At 41.0% G+C, this 16,205-nt stretch overlaps 1 protein-coding gene across 1 annotated transcript in view; it reads right to left on the bottom strand.

The window, feature by feature from the left end:
* Positions 1 to 16,205, bottom strand: part of LOC102224771 (anthrax toxin receptor 1-like) — a 46,574-nt gene that overhangs the window by 28,541 nt on the left and 1,828 nt on the right. Inside the window, exons 2-3 of the mRNA XM_014472756.2 lie at positions 1,523 to 1,594; positions 373 to 444 (exon numbers count right to left, since the gene is read on the bottom strand). Of these exons, the coding sequence (XP_014328242.2) occupies positions 373 to 444; positions 1,523 to 1,594 (144 nt within the window). The remainder of the gene's footprint in view (positions 1 to 372; positions 445 to 1,522; positions 1,595 to 16,205) is intronic.

The raw sequence follows: 16,205 nt of genomic DNA, 5'->3' as shown, positions 1-16,205 counted from the left end.
CTTTCGGTGACCTACAGCTTTAAGGAGGGGATTTTCTGATGAGTTCGAGTTGTAGAGCTGATCTTCAAAATAGAGGAAGTAGAAGGGGAAAAATAAGAACAGTGTAGAAAATATAAATGACCCAGTTCATCCATCTGAGGGAGGGGGTAAATTCATGTTTTCTTTTAAAAAAGGGGGGTATTTCTGCTCCTCCTCTAGTATTTTGACATCTCAGAGATCTTTAATTAAAACCTCACATTGTGCCAGCGTGCGAGAAAGGAAACAATGTCCTCAGTGATGGACACGAATAAGAACACAATCAGTTACAGTTAATCCCATTAAATACATTTCTATTAAAACATTACCAGTGAAGTTAGAGCCAAGTGAAAGCACCTGTTTTCTGTTAGCTTCATGATGGTGGACGCTCTGGAGCTGAATGTTATGAAGGACATCCTCAGCATGGGACTGGAACAGGGAAGGGAAGAGGAAAAAAAACGTTGAAATATATAAACACACAGCGCATTTAGCTGTGGAACAAACTGTGCCAACAATCTGAGTATGATGTCACCGACAGAAAGATTCATGTGTTTTCTTGCTGCTTTCCTCAAACAGTCCTGTTTTTGCAGAACCTTCTGCATTTATACTGAAATTAAAAGCTCTCTTTACAAATTAGGTGTGGTCTGACATTTGCGGTCGGAATGGGACAAAACATGAAAAATTTTAAGGAGCACAATTGTGGAAGTGACTATGAATATACAGGAATACAATGATAACATAGACAGAGTTGTACCAGAGGGCAGGAACCAAACCCACAGTGACAGGCAGTGACCTAGTTTTGATTTGAAAACTGTCACAGAATCTTAACATGTGAATTTGTGTTTATTTGTAGGTGAAGTCTGTTTGGGGAAAGTTTTGCAGATAGGCTCCAAGGTGGAGGCGGTATTGTTTATGATGGACAGCACGCTAAAGGATAGTTGCTGTTTGTGCTTCTCCGTCGTGTTTATTTAAAGATGAAAACTTTAAGGGAAGAACAGATCTCTGCTCTAAACGGATCCTTCAGCTGAGGAGAAACGAGGAGGTAGTATTTGGCCAAAACAAAGCAATAAAAAAGAAGAAAGACTGTACGGCTCGTTTTTAATGTGTGAATTTAAATCTATTAAATGATTTATTCAACACAAACAAGTTGAATTCGTTGAACATAATCTTTAGACAAAAGTTAGGATATAAACAAAATACTGCTTATTGTATTTAAGGCCCAAAAGCCTTCCGTGTCTGAATGCAACCAAACCAACAATAGGCCTGTATTGATTTTTTTTTTAATTGCTCTGTATTTATTTGCTGGTGTGGGAGGTATAAAGTTTTGTTTACCAAGTTAGTAAGGCGTGTTTTCCTGTAACAATAGATTCTTTAACCAGGAAGTCAGAAGCTGTCAGGATACCAACAGTGAAGTTTTACCACTTATTAAACCCTGTTTAGTGCTTCTCTGCCGGCGTACTTTAACAGGACTTTACGATCGCGGACATGCTTGTGAAGAATCTCTTACCTTTTAAACTTCTCTGCCAAGTTCTTCACAAATTCAAAGATTTCATTCCAGTGGCCAATCACACTGCCAGACCTGTAGAACGGGAGAGCACAAATGAATGTGAGAAACATCATAAAGTTTATTCTGTATCTCTACGTAGGCGACAACTTCCATATACTCCACAACGACCTCATACTATTGTAAGATGTGTGTTACCAAAGCAGCACTGGGAACCACAAAAATAGTTCACTTTAAGCTATTGAACAGACATACTGAGCTCCATATGGCGAAGCGCTTAAACAGGAAAATTACAGCGTGGCTGACCAAGAGCAACTGAGGCTCAAAACATCCGCAGTGTAAAGAACAAGCTGGAAATATGCAAGGTGAAACACAATGGTCAAATATTTTACTTTAAGTCAAACTATTATGGCTTCCTTTACTTTGTACAAGTTGTTGACGATTCCATGTCGGAAAGTTGGAGGTCACAGAGCGACCCTGATGTCAAATCCAATATGGTCGCCGTGCTTGTAAAACGTAGCAAAGGTTGCAGAAATATTTGATTGTATCTTGGTAATTCGTTGCCACACATAGTTCAAGACAACCTGTTTGTGAAAATGTACTTTTAGTCTTTGAATGCTGAAAAATGCAAAAAAACAAAAAAACGGAACGACCTTTGACATCGACTTATCGCTACAACTAGTTTGCCTCGTCACTTAGCACAACAACTAGCGAAGTTGCTTGTTTTCCGACTTGCGGTTGTTGATGAGAGAGTAGTTCCAGTACAGGAGTAAAGTTCCAACTTGCATTAATACAGCTAACAACAACAAATTAATTTGACTTAGTCATTACATGTTATCAAACATTTAGCAGCTATGACTAACGAAACATAACGCTAACAGCTACAAAAATAAGCTAGCTGTTACTAGACTTTAAAAGAAACAGTATCGACTGTGAATTTTAGCTGATTAAGCACACAAGCAAGTCTTGTGTAGCATCATGATTAGCGTGAACCACGTTAGCTGCCAGCTAAACATGGAGAAAAGAGGCAAGTGGTTAAATCTAGGGTCTAATTTAATGGCTCCCTTTATCACCAAAAAGGCGCCTGAAGGCTGAGTAAATAGGAGTTAGTCTCCCCAGGAAAGCTTCTATAAAACCGGACTGTTACGAAACGTCTCCCTGTGAGGCGGCCGACATTTCCTCTGTCCAGACTAGCTCTGTGAGTTTGCAGCAGTTTTATTAGCTGAGAGCCTTAGAGGAAGGGGCTTCAGCCGTGCTAGCAAACGGACCACCTGTTAGCCAACTAACGAGGCAGAGAGATTAAGAGTTGTGAAACAAACAAAGAGACCAAATTCGAAGAGTGAAACAAAAGAAGGCGTTAGGCTGTGTAGAGAGTAGCTTGTGTAACCACATTAAGCAAAGCTTAGCTAAGCAGAACTGCTTTGTTAGAAAGTAAAACTGTTCACACACTTTCAGACGACATGCCATAGTGTGTACTTTTGTCTTGTGAAAGAACACGTGTGAAAAAGAACTATGTTAGTCACGTCAACCTCATTTTGCCTTGTTTTACACCAATAATTTAAAAAATCTGAATGTTTCAGACTAAACGAGGACCATGCTAGGTTGTTTTAGTCATTGAACCTCTTGTAATATCCCTCCAAAGATGTGAGCACATTCAGGTCATTCATATTTGCTTCACATTTGGTTTCTCTTTACGCAGATGACTTGTTACTTTTTATTTCAAATTCCCTTATGGTTTTTTTTAAACTGCCTCTGCTTTCATTACTTAACTACTTTGCTTCCTTTTCAAGTTAAACATTAAGTCTGCACAAAAGTGAACAAAAAAGTTCTTAAACTGGCGCTTTGGGACTTCACCTTTGAAAACAGTCACATATGAGTTTACCTTCCCAAGATTCACAGTAGCAAATACGACAAACATTTTCTTAAAATCGATTTTACCTCTTAAATAAACTCAAATTGAGGCTGTGGCAATGGACAACTTTGACGAACTGCATTAAGTCTTGCTAAGAAAGTTCTACAGAAGTTTTTTTCAGGAGCAGCGTTTGTGTCTGTAGGGCTTGGATTGCTGTGTAATGAAGTCACAACCATAAAACCTTAAGTTAACCAGAATGTTCACCTTTACAGACGAAAATAAGGAGATAAGAGTTTGAAGCCAGAAGCAGCAAGCTGGACACCAGGCTGGAATTAAGCATCGTAAATAGAAGATTTCCTGCAAAAACATGTACTCCTTATGTAAGGTTCAGTTTAATCACTCATCAGATGGTTAGAAAGGCTATTCAGCACAAAAGAAAAATCTCATGTTTTCTTTCCTGATTGCATGAGCTGCTCACCCACATCAAGGCCTTACGTTCCAATCTGGCTGACTGAGCAAAAACTTTACAAGCTTTGCAAAATTCCTCCCAAAATAATGATAAAACCCCCCCCAAAAAACAAAGAAAACATGGGGGTAAAAGAGCGGGTTTAGTTCAGCGAAATGTGCAGCGTAAACAGAATCATTCACAAAAGGACTGCAGACGCAGACACAAGGAAGCTGAAGTATAACAGCAGGCGCAAACATCTTGTGCCGTTTGTTCCATCATAGCAACAGAGGAGAGCGGAAAGACAAAAAGGGGAACAAATCAGCTGTGGACAACATCTGACAGAGGAGTTAGGGATCAGCTCTGAGTATTAATGAAACACGAGGCGAAGCCGAAGACTCGCTCTTTTGGTTTTCTTCTGCTTATCTTTTAACTCGGCGCCGCTGTTTGCGTTGGAGCGGCCTGGCTGTCTGAGGTGGAGACCGAGGCTTAGCTTGCAGTTTCGCTCACCTGTCCAAACAACGTCGGAAGGAAGTGGCTCGTTGCGATTTGCGAGTCTTGATAAAAACCCATTAGGTTCCCGCTAAGATCCCCTGATCTAATTTTAATGATCCCAGCTGAGCCCTGGCGTTGTGCGGTTTTGAAGGTTTGTGGGCCCAAAGTATTAAAAGAAAAAACAAAAAACAAACAAAAAAAAACGGCTTAAAGAATCAGCAGTAGCGCAATTTGCCAACAAAATAACTCAAGCTGAGACGACGTGAGGTTATGCAGGGGCACGTCACTGAAGACGGGGCGACAGAGTGTGTTTGATTGGAGCAGAATGAAAAACACGTATCTGCTTAAGAAATACTTTGGCTGAACAAAAAGAAATAAAAACGGAAGGGAAGATCAACGGAGAGATGAGGAGTCTGATAGTTGGTACGCCAAAAATATGTTAGCTTTAAATCAGCTGGCTTATCGAGATTCCTCACTGCCAAGACGGACTTCCTAGTGATTCATTCAACTTCTCTGATAAGGTTAAAGCTGCAGTGTGTAACTTTTATTAAAAATATATGTTTTTCACATATTTGTTAAAATGTTGTGGCAATGTAATGTGAGACAGATAGTCTGTGAAAAGAATCCACCTCCTCCACCTCCTCCCTGTGCCATGACTTGCCGTCTGAAGAAATGCTACGCTCCTGGTCAAAAACAACCAGTCAAAGCCAGGAGGAGGGGCTTAGCGCTGTCAATCAATCTCAAGTATGCTGCTGTTCAGAGAAACAACTTACATTTACAACAGAGCCATTTGTCCACCATTGTCGGTGGCTATGCTAGCTAGCCTTAGCATTCACAACAAGCTCTGCTATCAGGAAGGAAAGGGGAAGGCAGCGATAAGACCCGCCTCCGGGCTCTGATTGGTTCTTTCTAGTTAGAACCGGGAAAAGGCAGAGGACTTAGATTTATTTTTTTCATATCTGCCTTTTAACAGACTGTCACGACACAGTGAGTGTTTCAACAAAAACGTAAAAAAGAAAAGAAAAACTTAAATATTAAAACCGCTTCAACAGGTTGTTTTACTAACAGAAATAGAAAATGTACCGGCATCATCATTCACATTTAACCTTTTTTTTTTTTTGTTTTTTGTTTTTTACATTTTGTCATGTTACAACAAACATTTTGGATCCACTCCTTTCAGACAGTAAGCCCTAAAGAACTTCATGAAGAGTTAGTGTTGAACTGTTTAACTTTTGTGATTTTATGGATTTACTTGTGCTTATATTTGTGTAGAATGTTGTATATTATTGCTGTTTGCCACTGATTGTGCTTGTTTCTCAGATGTCTCCTCCTTAGACCCTGCTTGCCTCTGATAGGCTGAAAACCCTTTAATCTCTATACAGACAGATTGTAACAAGCTGAGGAGCGGCGCGTTTTTGTCCTTATTTAATCTTCAGAATATTTTGGAGTGCTGATTATCCTTGTTGTTTTTGGGTCGGGGGGGTTTTTGGAGTTTTTTACTCTGCCATTTTGTTGTTTTTTTTTACTCTGAAGTTGTGCAAACTAACTTTCTCCTCGTGTCTCATAAACTTAAAATTAAATAGACAGGAGTTAGTTTTCACAACTTGACACCATGTTGTAAAAACAACACACTTTCAGAGTTTGTTTTTGCAGGGCAAATGACTAAAATATTCCTTAGCACTTTGCCACTTAACACACACGGAAATGAGGGAGGCCGTAAATGTTAGCTTCTGTTTGTAAAACCCAGGATTAAGTCATTCTTCTAACAGCTGAAAGACAAAAAATCTCACCCAGTATTTTTTTTGTCTAGTTTCTAGAGCAAATATCTCAGTCCAGTTGAAATAAGACGAAGCGGAACTTGTTTTAAGTCAACAATTCTTCAATATTGATAAAAGGTGTTAAGTCCTTTGACAGATTTAGTTGCTATAATGTAGAAAAATGTCTTCTATATTTTTTTTAACTTGTTTTGAGAAGGGTATTTCTTTTGCAGTGCTTGTCATTTTTTCCCCACTGAATGGGAATTATTATCTTAGTAATAATTCGGTTATTACTAGACGGTTTAAAAGGAGAATATGATCACATTATAAGGTGTTACGAAGAGATTAAGAGAAAGTTGTAAAAATGAATTTCATTCGCTTTAGGGATACTTTGTAGGAATCTGGCGGCATTTTGGTTAGGACTTTTCTTGTTTTCAACAGTCAGTCTAGAGCATATCAATCATCAAATATTGCCTAAGCTCAACTTAACAGATAAAACCCATATCCTTTAGCATCTATTGAGATTCCTCTGGTGCGGCATAATGTATATGTGCGATTCAAGTCGCCGTGGCATCAAAAGAGAAGCGGTCAGTGATGCTGAACAGACCGACTCCAGGACAGGGACGGATTATCCACGCGTCTCCTTTTCTGTCTACAAAGACTCAGTGAAAAAAAAACACTTCCAATCATCTCAAATGCATCTTTTCTTTTTTTTTTTCCAGCTGATTGAGTGAGATTGGAATCGCTGAACCGGCAGAAAATGATTCAGACAATGTGTGTTTTAGAGAGGGGACACATGTTGATCCAGTGGAATGATTGGGAGCACGAGATAGCAACGGGAGCTATAACAGGAAAACTAAAGCATGTGCTCTACTGTCTGTTTAGATTATTTTGCTAAAACAGTTTTTTACTTGGCAACGTACAACGACAGGATATGAGGCAAAACACAACATTCTTGGCTAATTTTCTCATGAAAGCTTTCCCCATCTGGTCTGTCAGTTTAAATGGGACGCCATGTGTTGGTCGATTGGTCATATTTTCATTTTTTACATGAGAGTCTAGTGCCAAATGCCATCATCAGCATCATCAAACAAACACGCATCAGTCATGTTGATCAATGTTCCACTTGCTACTAATCAAAAGCAGATCCAAACAGGTGAATATTGATTTGTAAGGAACTCAGTCTTTCAGCTGCTTTGCAGTTTTCTGTGAGTTTGTTCCAGATTTGTGGTGCATAGAAGCTGAACGCTGCTCCTCCATGTTTGGCTCTGGGGATGCAGAGCAGAACCAGAACCAGAACTAGACCCAGAGGTCTGGACATGTTGAAACTTATGGTAAATGGACTGAACTTATATAGCGCTTTTCCAATCATTTTGACGACTTAAAGCGCTTTATGCAAGGGGCACATTCACCCATTTGCACTCACACTTATACACCGATACGCAGATCTGTAGATAACTTGTTTTTTTTGTTTTGTTTTTTTAAGGCGGCTAAAGATCAATGCGGCTAAACATAAACGCATGGAAGAATTTCTCCAGATCTTGCTGCGACATTAGTCCTTTTAGTCCTGTAATCCTGGAAATGTTCTTCAGGTCATAGCAGGCAGACTTTGTAACTATCTTTACGTAGTCAGAGTCCATCACCACACCCATATTTCAGTCCTGATTGCTAGTCCCTGACCGTAATTGTTCGACTCTCAAAAAGACGTCTCATTTTCCCTGAAGCTCAGAGATATGGAAACTACTTTAACTACCTCATTAAGGGCAACTGGTGGTTGGAAAGAAATTGTCCAACACTTAGTTAGTTTCTACCAACTGGAGCAGACTCTTCCCTCCCAGACTGCATGTGAGAAAATTCTCCCCATGCTATGAAATCTCAGCCCCCGGTACCATTCTCACGGGTAAAGGCGTCAAAAAGAAAACACACCCCACCTCCACCGAGAAGGCAGTCTGCCACGGTAGCTGGGCTTCTTACCCACACCACCCCAGGCTGCAGCCAATGGGCAAATGGATTCATTTCAGAACCACTAACCGACGTTCACAGCAGTTGCACAAATCAAAGTGTTTAGGACATGATTGCTAAGCTAATACCGGGCATCCCTCCCGAAACCAAGAAAAACTGCCGGGTGAAAACCGCTGAATGCAAGTTGTTAGAGGCTTTGCAGTCGGGGTTCAATGGCTCTTTATTGGGCCAGGCTTTCCCAGGCCTGAATGTGTGCTCTGTGATGCTCTGTGATGCTCTGTGATGCTCTGTGATGCTCTGTGATGCTCTGTGATGCTCTGCATGCGTAAGGGGAGCAGACATTTTGCATTAAATACAAGACTTTTTTAAAAAAATAAAAAAATTCTTGTTTCTCAAAGCCTTTAAAATACCGAAACATGATATGTGACCAGCGGTGACTTCCGGCAGTAAACACAACACCAGCTTTCTGGAAGAGGCCCATCAGCAGAGCTGTTGTTCTTGAGCGTTTTCAGACATGTCCCAAGTATTTACAGGCTGCAGCTGCACTCTAGGTTTTCCGCTGACTCGGCTGGATTCAGGCAGCATGACTCAAAGTCACATCAGTGAGTTAGCTTGTGGCTGCACTGAGGAAAGTCTATACTTAGAATGTGAATGCCTCAGTAAAACTAGTCGAGACAAAGGAAATAGGAGTGTATGAGAAGTTTATAAAAGACTCAAATTGATGAAAACGGTTCTTTTCTTCTTTTTTTTTTTTTAACATGAAGCGTTTTCTGAGATGCGCTTATTCAGCAGCACCAAATCAGCCTGAGGTTAGCTTTAGGTGAGCGTAGGTGGATGTTAGTATTTTCCAGGAACAGACCCAAAACCGCTGTTCCGGACATCTGGGCTTTACAAAACAGCAAACTCTGACCCAGTCATACTGAATCAGTTACATCATAATGTCCATATGCAGATGTATTATTATGGTTTACAGTTTCTCCCATTAAAACAGCAAACTGTTGTTTTTTTACTGGGACTTTGGACCAGCAAAAAGTTGTCCATAGTGTGAAGTGGAATTAAAGATTCTGTAAGGTCAACATTTTTTAGCTTTACGTCATGCTATGACGTGATTCCCCCATCAAAACATACCGGGAGTGTTGCTTTGATTCCTTCATGCATGTTTGAGACATCCTTTAATCTCCATGGCAACCATTCAGTAGTGCAAAACACCTGGGTGGACCTAGCCCCGCCTTTAAGATAAAGCTTCTGAGCTTCCACCTCACAGAGCAGCTCTCCACTGCGACTCCCCCACTCAGCTCCTTCAGACTAGCCAGCAGGAATTGGCAAACACCTGAAGGAACTGAGCATCTGCTGAGCTCAATGTACGAGCTACTTCTCAGAGCAATGCTGGTAAAAAACATAATTAAAGGGTTAATAGAGGAGCCATGTTGTGATGACTTCCTGAAGGCGGAGTTTCAGAAAGAGCAGGAGCTTCTTAAAGAGACAGAGGCCCAATATTAAGGAGTAAAATTACAAAGTAAAGCATCTTTTCAGCCATATTTGAAATATACAACATTTTATAACAACTGAAGGAAACATAGTTACTTGATTATGCTGAATATGCCTGGAAAACGCACAATACTGACCCTTTAAAATGATAAATGCTTCTCAAAATTACCTGAAATATGGGACAGTCATTTGTACTTTATATTGATACCCCAAAATAAAATCCAGGGCCACCAATGGCTTTCAGAAATATGTAATAGGATTGTTAGCTCCAGACAGAATCCAGATCTTAGCCAAATCCATTCGCGAGTCACCAGGTCCACATAACAGTCAGAGGAGGCTCATGAGCCCACCTGACACGTGCAAGAATCATTTAGACTCTGATCCGGTCCAGTCTGGGCCAAATCAGCCTAAAAAATGAAATATGAATTGCATGTCTGTGCCACATCTGGGCCAAAGCAGTATTTCTGTAACACCTGTTCCAGATCAGTAATCCAGATTCCCATTGGTTACTGGCCGTTGGAAAATAAGACCCCAGCCCTGGTCAGTTTACAAGTGCGGGCCAAATGCTCACCTTTATTCTGCCCAGAGCTGGAGTAGATAACTTTTACTGTCAGTGAATAATTCCAAGTTCTCTAGCATTTTACAGAGTACCGCTTAATCCAACAGAATGACACGACTGCAAGCCAAACAAGACATGGCCGTCCACCTAGCCTGACTGTCTCATAGTGCACATTGATTAGCATTTCTCTAAATGTGCCAGAATGAGCCAAAAGGCTATTTTTCATCTGTTGATGCGAGACAATGAGTAATTGTCTTGCTAAAAAGCAAAGGTTGTACAACACAAGGTTAAAATGACTTAACTACACAAATTTCATCAATAAATACAATCAGCACCAACAGTAAGTACAAAACAAAAGAAACTACTGTGACACAATCATGTCAGTGAACGGTTGAGTCTTCATAGATGCACAAAGCAATTTCCTGCATGTATTGTGATAAATTCCTTCATTTCCCACAATCTGAATGAATACTAGCAGGTTTGGTGCCATGACAGCCACCACACACCACTCTGTGTGCCACACAAAGAGTGGGAGTGTGGATGCTACTTGTCCTTGCAACTGTTTGAGCCGACTCACTCTTATCAGCTCGTAGTCACAGTCTACAACACCGTGTATGTGGTAGGAAAAATGTACCTCTGCGTGGACATTTCACTCCATGTCTTCCATGGAGTGAAATATGAAGTATGTGGGGGCCTTAATGCTGGACAACACCCTGAACATACCTGCCCCGTGGTGAAACATGGGGGCGGCAGCATCAAGGTTTGGGAATGCAGTCCCAGCCAAGCGTCATGTGGTATATTCCTCAAACAAACTCTGAGCTTTCTGTTAATTGCCTAAAGACAAATCTTCGACATGTTTCCTACCATTGACCACAGTCAGAAACCTAAAGCTAAAGATCTCATATTTCTGCACGAAATAATGACCTAATGCCTCACTAATAATGGCACTTTCCAAACCTACTCCCCAATGACTCAGTTCCACCCAGTCAGCCGTACGGCCATTGGCCACCACTGTGCCCTTCTCACGCCAGCCAGCCAGCCAGCCAGCCAGCCAGCCAGCCAGCCAGCCAGCCAGCCAGCCAGCCAGCCAGCCAGCCAGCCGTGCATCTGAACAAGCCCAGCCCCGAATGCCAGAGCCATGACATGACTTCATCATCCCAAGTCTGCAGTAAATACATCTGGAGAACTCTTTCTGGGTCACAGCATCAATACCTTCCCTCAACACGATCCCCTGATCCTTTTCTTCTCTTTCGACGGCCGCTCCTTTTTGCAAAAATCCACCTTTTCCGCAACACCGCCCACACCCTCAGTGGCATGTTTTTCTTAGTCTTGGCGCTAATTAGGAATAACCATGTTAACGAGCGCAGCTATGAGGGTAAAACTGCAAATGAGCTTAAAGACCAACAGGTTAAAGAGTCATGAAAAACAGATGTTGGGATGTAAAAGCGTTTTAAGAGACCCCCCCCTACTCCGCCATATATGCAAAGTGTTCATTCCCTCGTTGAGCATTTCCACATTTTGACACGACACAAGAACAGTCTTCAATGGGATTTGTTGACGTTTTATTTGATAGACAAACAGAAAGCAACACATGTCTGTCTGTGTCCTATAAACTGACTCAGATTTGTGTTGTGAAGAAGGTCATCTCCACCAGAAGACAGAGGCATGTTTCCAATGAGCTTCCCACCTTTGAAGTCCACAAGTGATGTCTGTTTAGTCATCGTCCCCATCAGAGTGGCCACCAAAACACATGACTCCTAATTATAGCGTCTCACAATGTGGGGGGGAGGGGTTCTGTTTTCTTATTTGCTGCATATGTCAGCGTTTACCTCACAGACACACACCGAACGCAGTCCTGTGGAGCACATCTGTGGAGCTGTTCTATTTTTTAGTTTTTATTTTGTTTCTGCAGGTCCACTGGGGCACTAGGACCGATTATAAGGATTAAACGGTTTTGAAAATGTGCTTTACACAAAGCTGGCGGGTTGAGCGGCTGTAAATATCCCCGGCATGCAAAGCTGTGTGAAGCTTATTGTTTTCCATTTTACAACGGGGAACCAAAATCGGGGCCTTAGGAGGCGCTGCGTGCAACATGTTGCTCTCCAAATGAAGACCAGATTTTCCATAAACATTGTTGCTTCCTGTGCGCTCTTGTTTGTCTCCTCCCATCTGGCTTTGCTCCAGTATTGTAAGTTAGAAGAAAAAAAAAAAGAAGGGCCAACATAGGAATATGATTTAAATAATCTGGTGGTTAAAAACCGATTGCTGCAGTGGAGTCCACGGTGACCTAAATGTTCAAAGTAATAACAAAAAGATTAAACAGGATAAGCCTTAAAACATAAATAAGTTCTCCAAGTCGCAATTTGAAAAATGTGGCATGTTTTCATATTTGACCCTCTCCCCTCCCTTACTGGAGTTACAGCTGCAAGTCTTTTGGCTAAATCTTTACCAGCTTTGCCCCGACTGCAGGCATTTATACCTACAGTACTTTGCTTATGCAAAATCACTGCCTCTGACTGAATGGAGGGCTCCAGTGAACAGAGGGCTCCTTGAGACCTGTGCATAAATTTTCAAGTCTTGCCACAAATTGTCAATAGTTTTTTCTTCTTTTTTTTTGGCAGATGGACATGCATGAAGCTAAACCATCCTACTGTAGGTCTGGTCGAACGTTTCGGGTAGCTGTTGCGTCGGAAGGAGGATCTCCACCTAAGTGTAAAGCAGTGGTCTCATACTCCAGTCCTAAGGGTCGCTGTTCTTTTAGATGTGTCTCTCTCTGCTTCAGCACACCTAGCTCCAATATTAGCTCATTGACAGAGCTCTGTAGAGCTAGACTGCATGCTAGTGTAACAGTTTTGTCATTTAATTCAAGCATGTAGGACAGGGGACACATCTAAAAGTTGCAGGACTCTGGCCCTCAGGGACTGCAGTTTGAGTCTACTGGTTTAAAGTCTTCTGTAGTTTTCCATGTAGTACTGGCGTACTGTGCATATTCTGCGAGCCGCATGGACTCAGTGCACACTGTCCCGTGTACGGCTAAGATTTCACAAACTGCATGCATTTCTCAGGATAAATTCCTTCATTTCTCACAAGCCGAATGGATACTACCAAGTTTGACAAGCTAGTTGGGTCTCTAGCCTTGTTTCTTCTCCACCAGGGCCACCTGTCAGTGCAGCACAGAGTCTAACTGCTGTGTGTCATCGTAACTTTTTGTGCTGCTCCTGAGTGCCCTGTGAAGCACCAAGGATGTGGCAGTAGTTTCCTGCTGTCCTGGCAGGATCATCTTTGGACATAGCTGCATCCTGATGTAGTTTGAAGGAGATGTTGTTCCACAACACCCAATGTGTGGTGTAATTGTGGGTGTAGAAAATTGGATATGTCATGGGAAAGTCCTGGTTAATACACGGGATAAAGCAGTGGTTCTCCACTGGTTCCCAACATTACCGCTGGTTGACAAGCTACAATCAGGTCAACGACATTTTTCAGTGTTTGTCTTTTTTTGTTTTTTTTTACATTCGGTCTCTTATTAAATCACTGCCTCCTGTTTTCATGCTAAATATAGCATGTATAAATGTTAAATTCTGGAGATAATCTGAGAACTGAGCATGTTTTGCTCCTCTTGAGACCTTCGTACGGTAGTGTGGAGTTGCAGTAGAAAAAGCAGCTCTGATGTCAGACTCAGTGTTCAGTCCATTTCTGTCTTTCATCTTCAGCTGAACCAGAGCAGAGAAGCCACGCTCGCAGAGACAGCTAGCTCTGAAAGCAACAAGGAGTTTAGAACGGCAGGATACCCGTTCATCGCAGAGCAGCGGCAAATTTTAGCGTGCAGTCACATGACGACCCCAGCAGCTCAACGTTGCCCAGCAATGTGAACATTTCCAGTTCATCCTGTCATCATCCTTTGGTTTCTCAGGAGAATAGTAGCTAATATTCTATGTCGTGCCAAAGTTTCACCATACTCAGTGAGCATGTGCAAACAAGCTTCGCAAGTCTCCTTTGGTTAGAAGCGATTGGCATCAACACTAACACATGGCTTTATTGTCACTTACAGCAAGAAGTGTGAATAGAGGAAATGCAATAGATTATTTTTCTTGACATTTTTTTTGACCAATCAAAGGCCCACTAGTTGAGAAAGGCTGGTGTGCAGAGGCAGAGAAAACCCCGTTTATATAAACTAAAACTTTTACACTTTCATTATGATGTTTTGAAGCAAGGCAGAAAATCCTTCTGCAGTTGTCAGGTGTAATGTGGAGGCTACCAGACTGTTAATATGGCTGGAAAACAGCCATATGAACTGTTAGCTAGCTTGTTAGATAACGTAGCTGTGTTAGCTAACAGAGCTAATAAATCCCCACCAACTTTGAGTCATTGGTATGGCAGCGTGTCAGGTAAGACAAAAAGAAGCAGCGACACGATGTGTAAACGTTACGACAATACTGCGACTGGCCTTCTTATTTTTTCATGACACCAAAGTTGGAATCTGCTTTGGAGCGTCCTATTAGCGCTAAGCTAAGTAGTTATTTTACCACTTTTAAGGTATCTAGTTGAACATCTAAAATACTGAGTGGTCAAACCTGGACTGGATTGATCTACACAAAACAGTTTCTATAAAATATAGTTTGTAACCTGTGAAACCTTTGCTAGATTTGTAAAAACAAACAGAATAATTCAGTTCAGGTTTAATCAGTCTAAGTACTACAGATGATCAATTGGATTGTGTGCATTGAAATCACATTCTTTGCCTGAATGCTGACAGGAGGCAATATGTAACATTGTTAATTGAAAAATGATGCCTTTCTTTTTAGGCCGAGTACAGAAAATACTGCCAAATAGACTATTTAAATGTAATTTCATTTCTTATGTGACCGTGTGTTGTCAACTCGACAATCTGTCTCCAGAGTCACCTGTCAAATACAAAACTGAAAAGAGAAAACTAGTTCAAACTAAATATTAACTCCCTTCTGATTGAAAGAAAAGTCTCTAAGAGAGGTTTATGGAAAATGTCCCCCTTCAAATCAGAGGATCATTACAATAAGTTAAATTTAATTCTTCAGAAAAGGTACCGTGATGAGCAACTAGATAACAACTTGCAAGCCTTAACTTTAAGAAACGTTGTGGAGTCTAAATATCACAAGATCTCATGGCATGAACTTTCATTAGACCCCTATTTTTTCACTTTTCACTTCTTCCAATCACATTATAGTCCAATAATCCAAGTCAAGCTCATTAATAGCCTTGGTAAGCTATTACACTGAACAATGTGGGTCAAAAGTTATTACTTTGGTACGGCCTTTAGAGTATATTTTAGGTGTATAGTGGATGTGGTTCATCTGAATTGTTCTTTATTTCAGTCACTAATCTGGATGGAAAAGAGGTTGTGAGGTTGGTGTAAAATGACCGAAACCAGACACATGGAAAACAGTGAGCACTCCAGAAGTGTCTCTTCTCTCTCTCTCTCCAGCTGCGGAAGTCCAGTGCTGAGATGTCACCCAGCAACAACATTTTTCCTATGTGGGCGTACAGCACGGAAAAGAAAAGAGTGGTCAGTGACGGGGTCACCGAGGTAAAAAGAATCGCTACCTTTAGGGGGAAAAAAAAAACCCTGACATATTTGAGGTTTTGCTTTTTCTTTGGGAACGATGTGGCCTGGTAGTTTATGACAGTGGAGTTGAAGAGGTGGACTATAGAAGGCCAAAAGTGCCACAATTCAGTAGACATATTTGTGTTTGCATTATTATTTAGACATCTGACAAAAGTTTTTTCAAATAAATAGATATTATACTACTTATTAAATGAATGAATCAAACAAGAACTTAAATTAAAATGTATTATTATCACTGTGACTTATCAATTTGTCTTCAACATGTGATTGGTCAGCCTGCCTAGCAGCTCAACTTCGGACCAATCATGTTGACCAGAGCTGTGTTAGCCCAACTGACTGACAGAACTAAATATGTCATGTGCAGCAGCACGTCTCTGAAATAAAAAATTAAATGGCAAAACAATTGTAAGTGGTTTTTGGAAATAAAACATATATTTCTTATATTATGTAATTGATCACATATTTAGTGTTTTATTTTATTTAATGGCGAATTACATAATGTTTCAGACTGTTAGAACTGACTAAAAAC

The sequence above is a fragment of the Xiphophorus maculatus genome, chromosome 10 (assembly GCF_002775205.1).
Source record: "Xiphophorus maculatus strain JP 163 A chromosome 10, X_maculatus-5.0-male, whole genome shotgun sequence".
Lineage (NCBI taxonomy): Eukaryota > Metazoa > Chordata > Actinopteri > Cyprinodontiformes > Poeciliidae > Xiphophorus > Xiphophorus maculatus.
The sequence above is the reverse complement of the archived record's forward strand: the minus strand, read 5'-3'. Positions and strand labels throughout refer to the sequence as shown.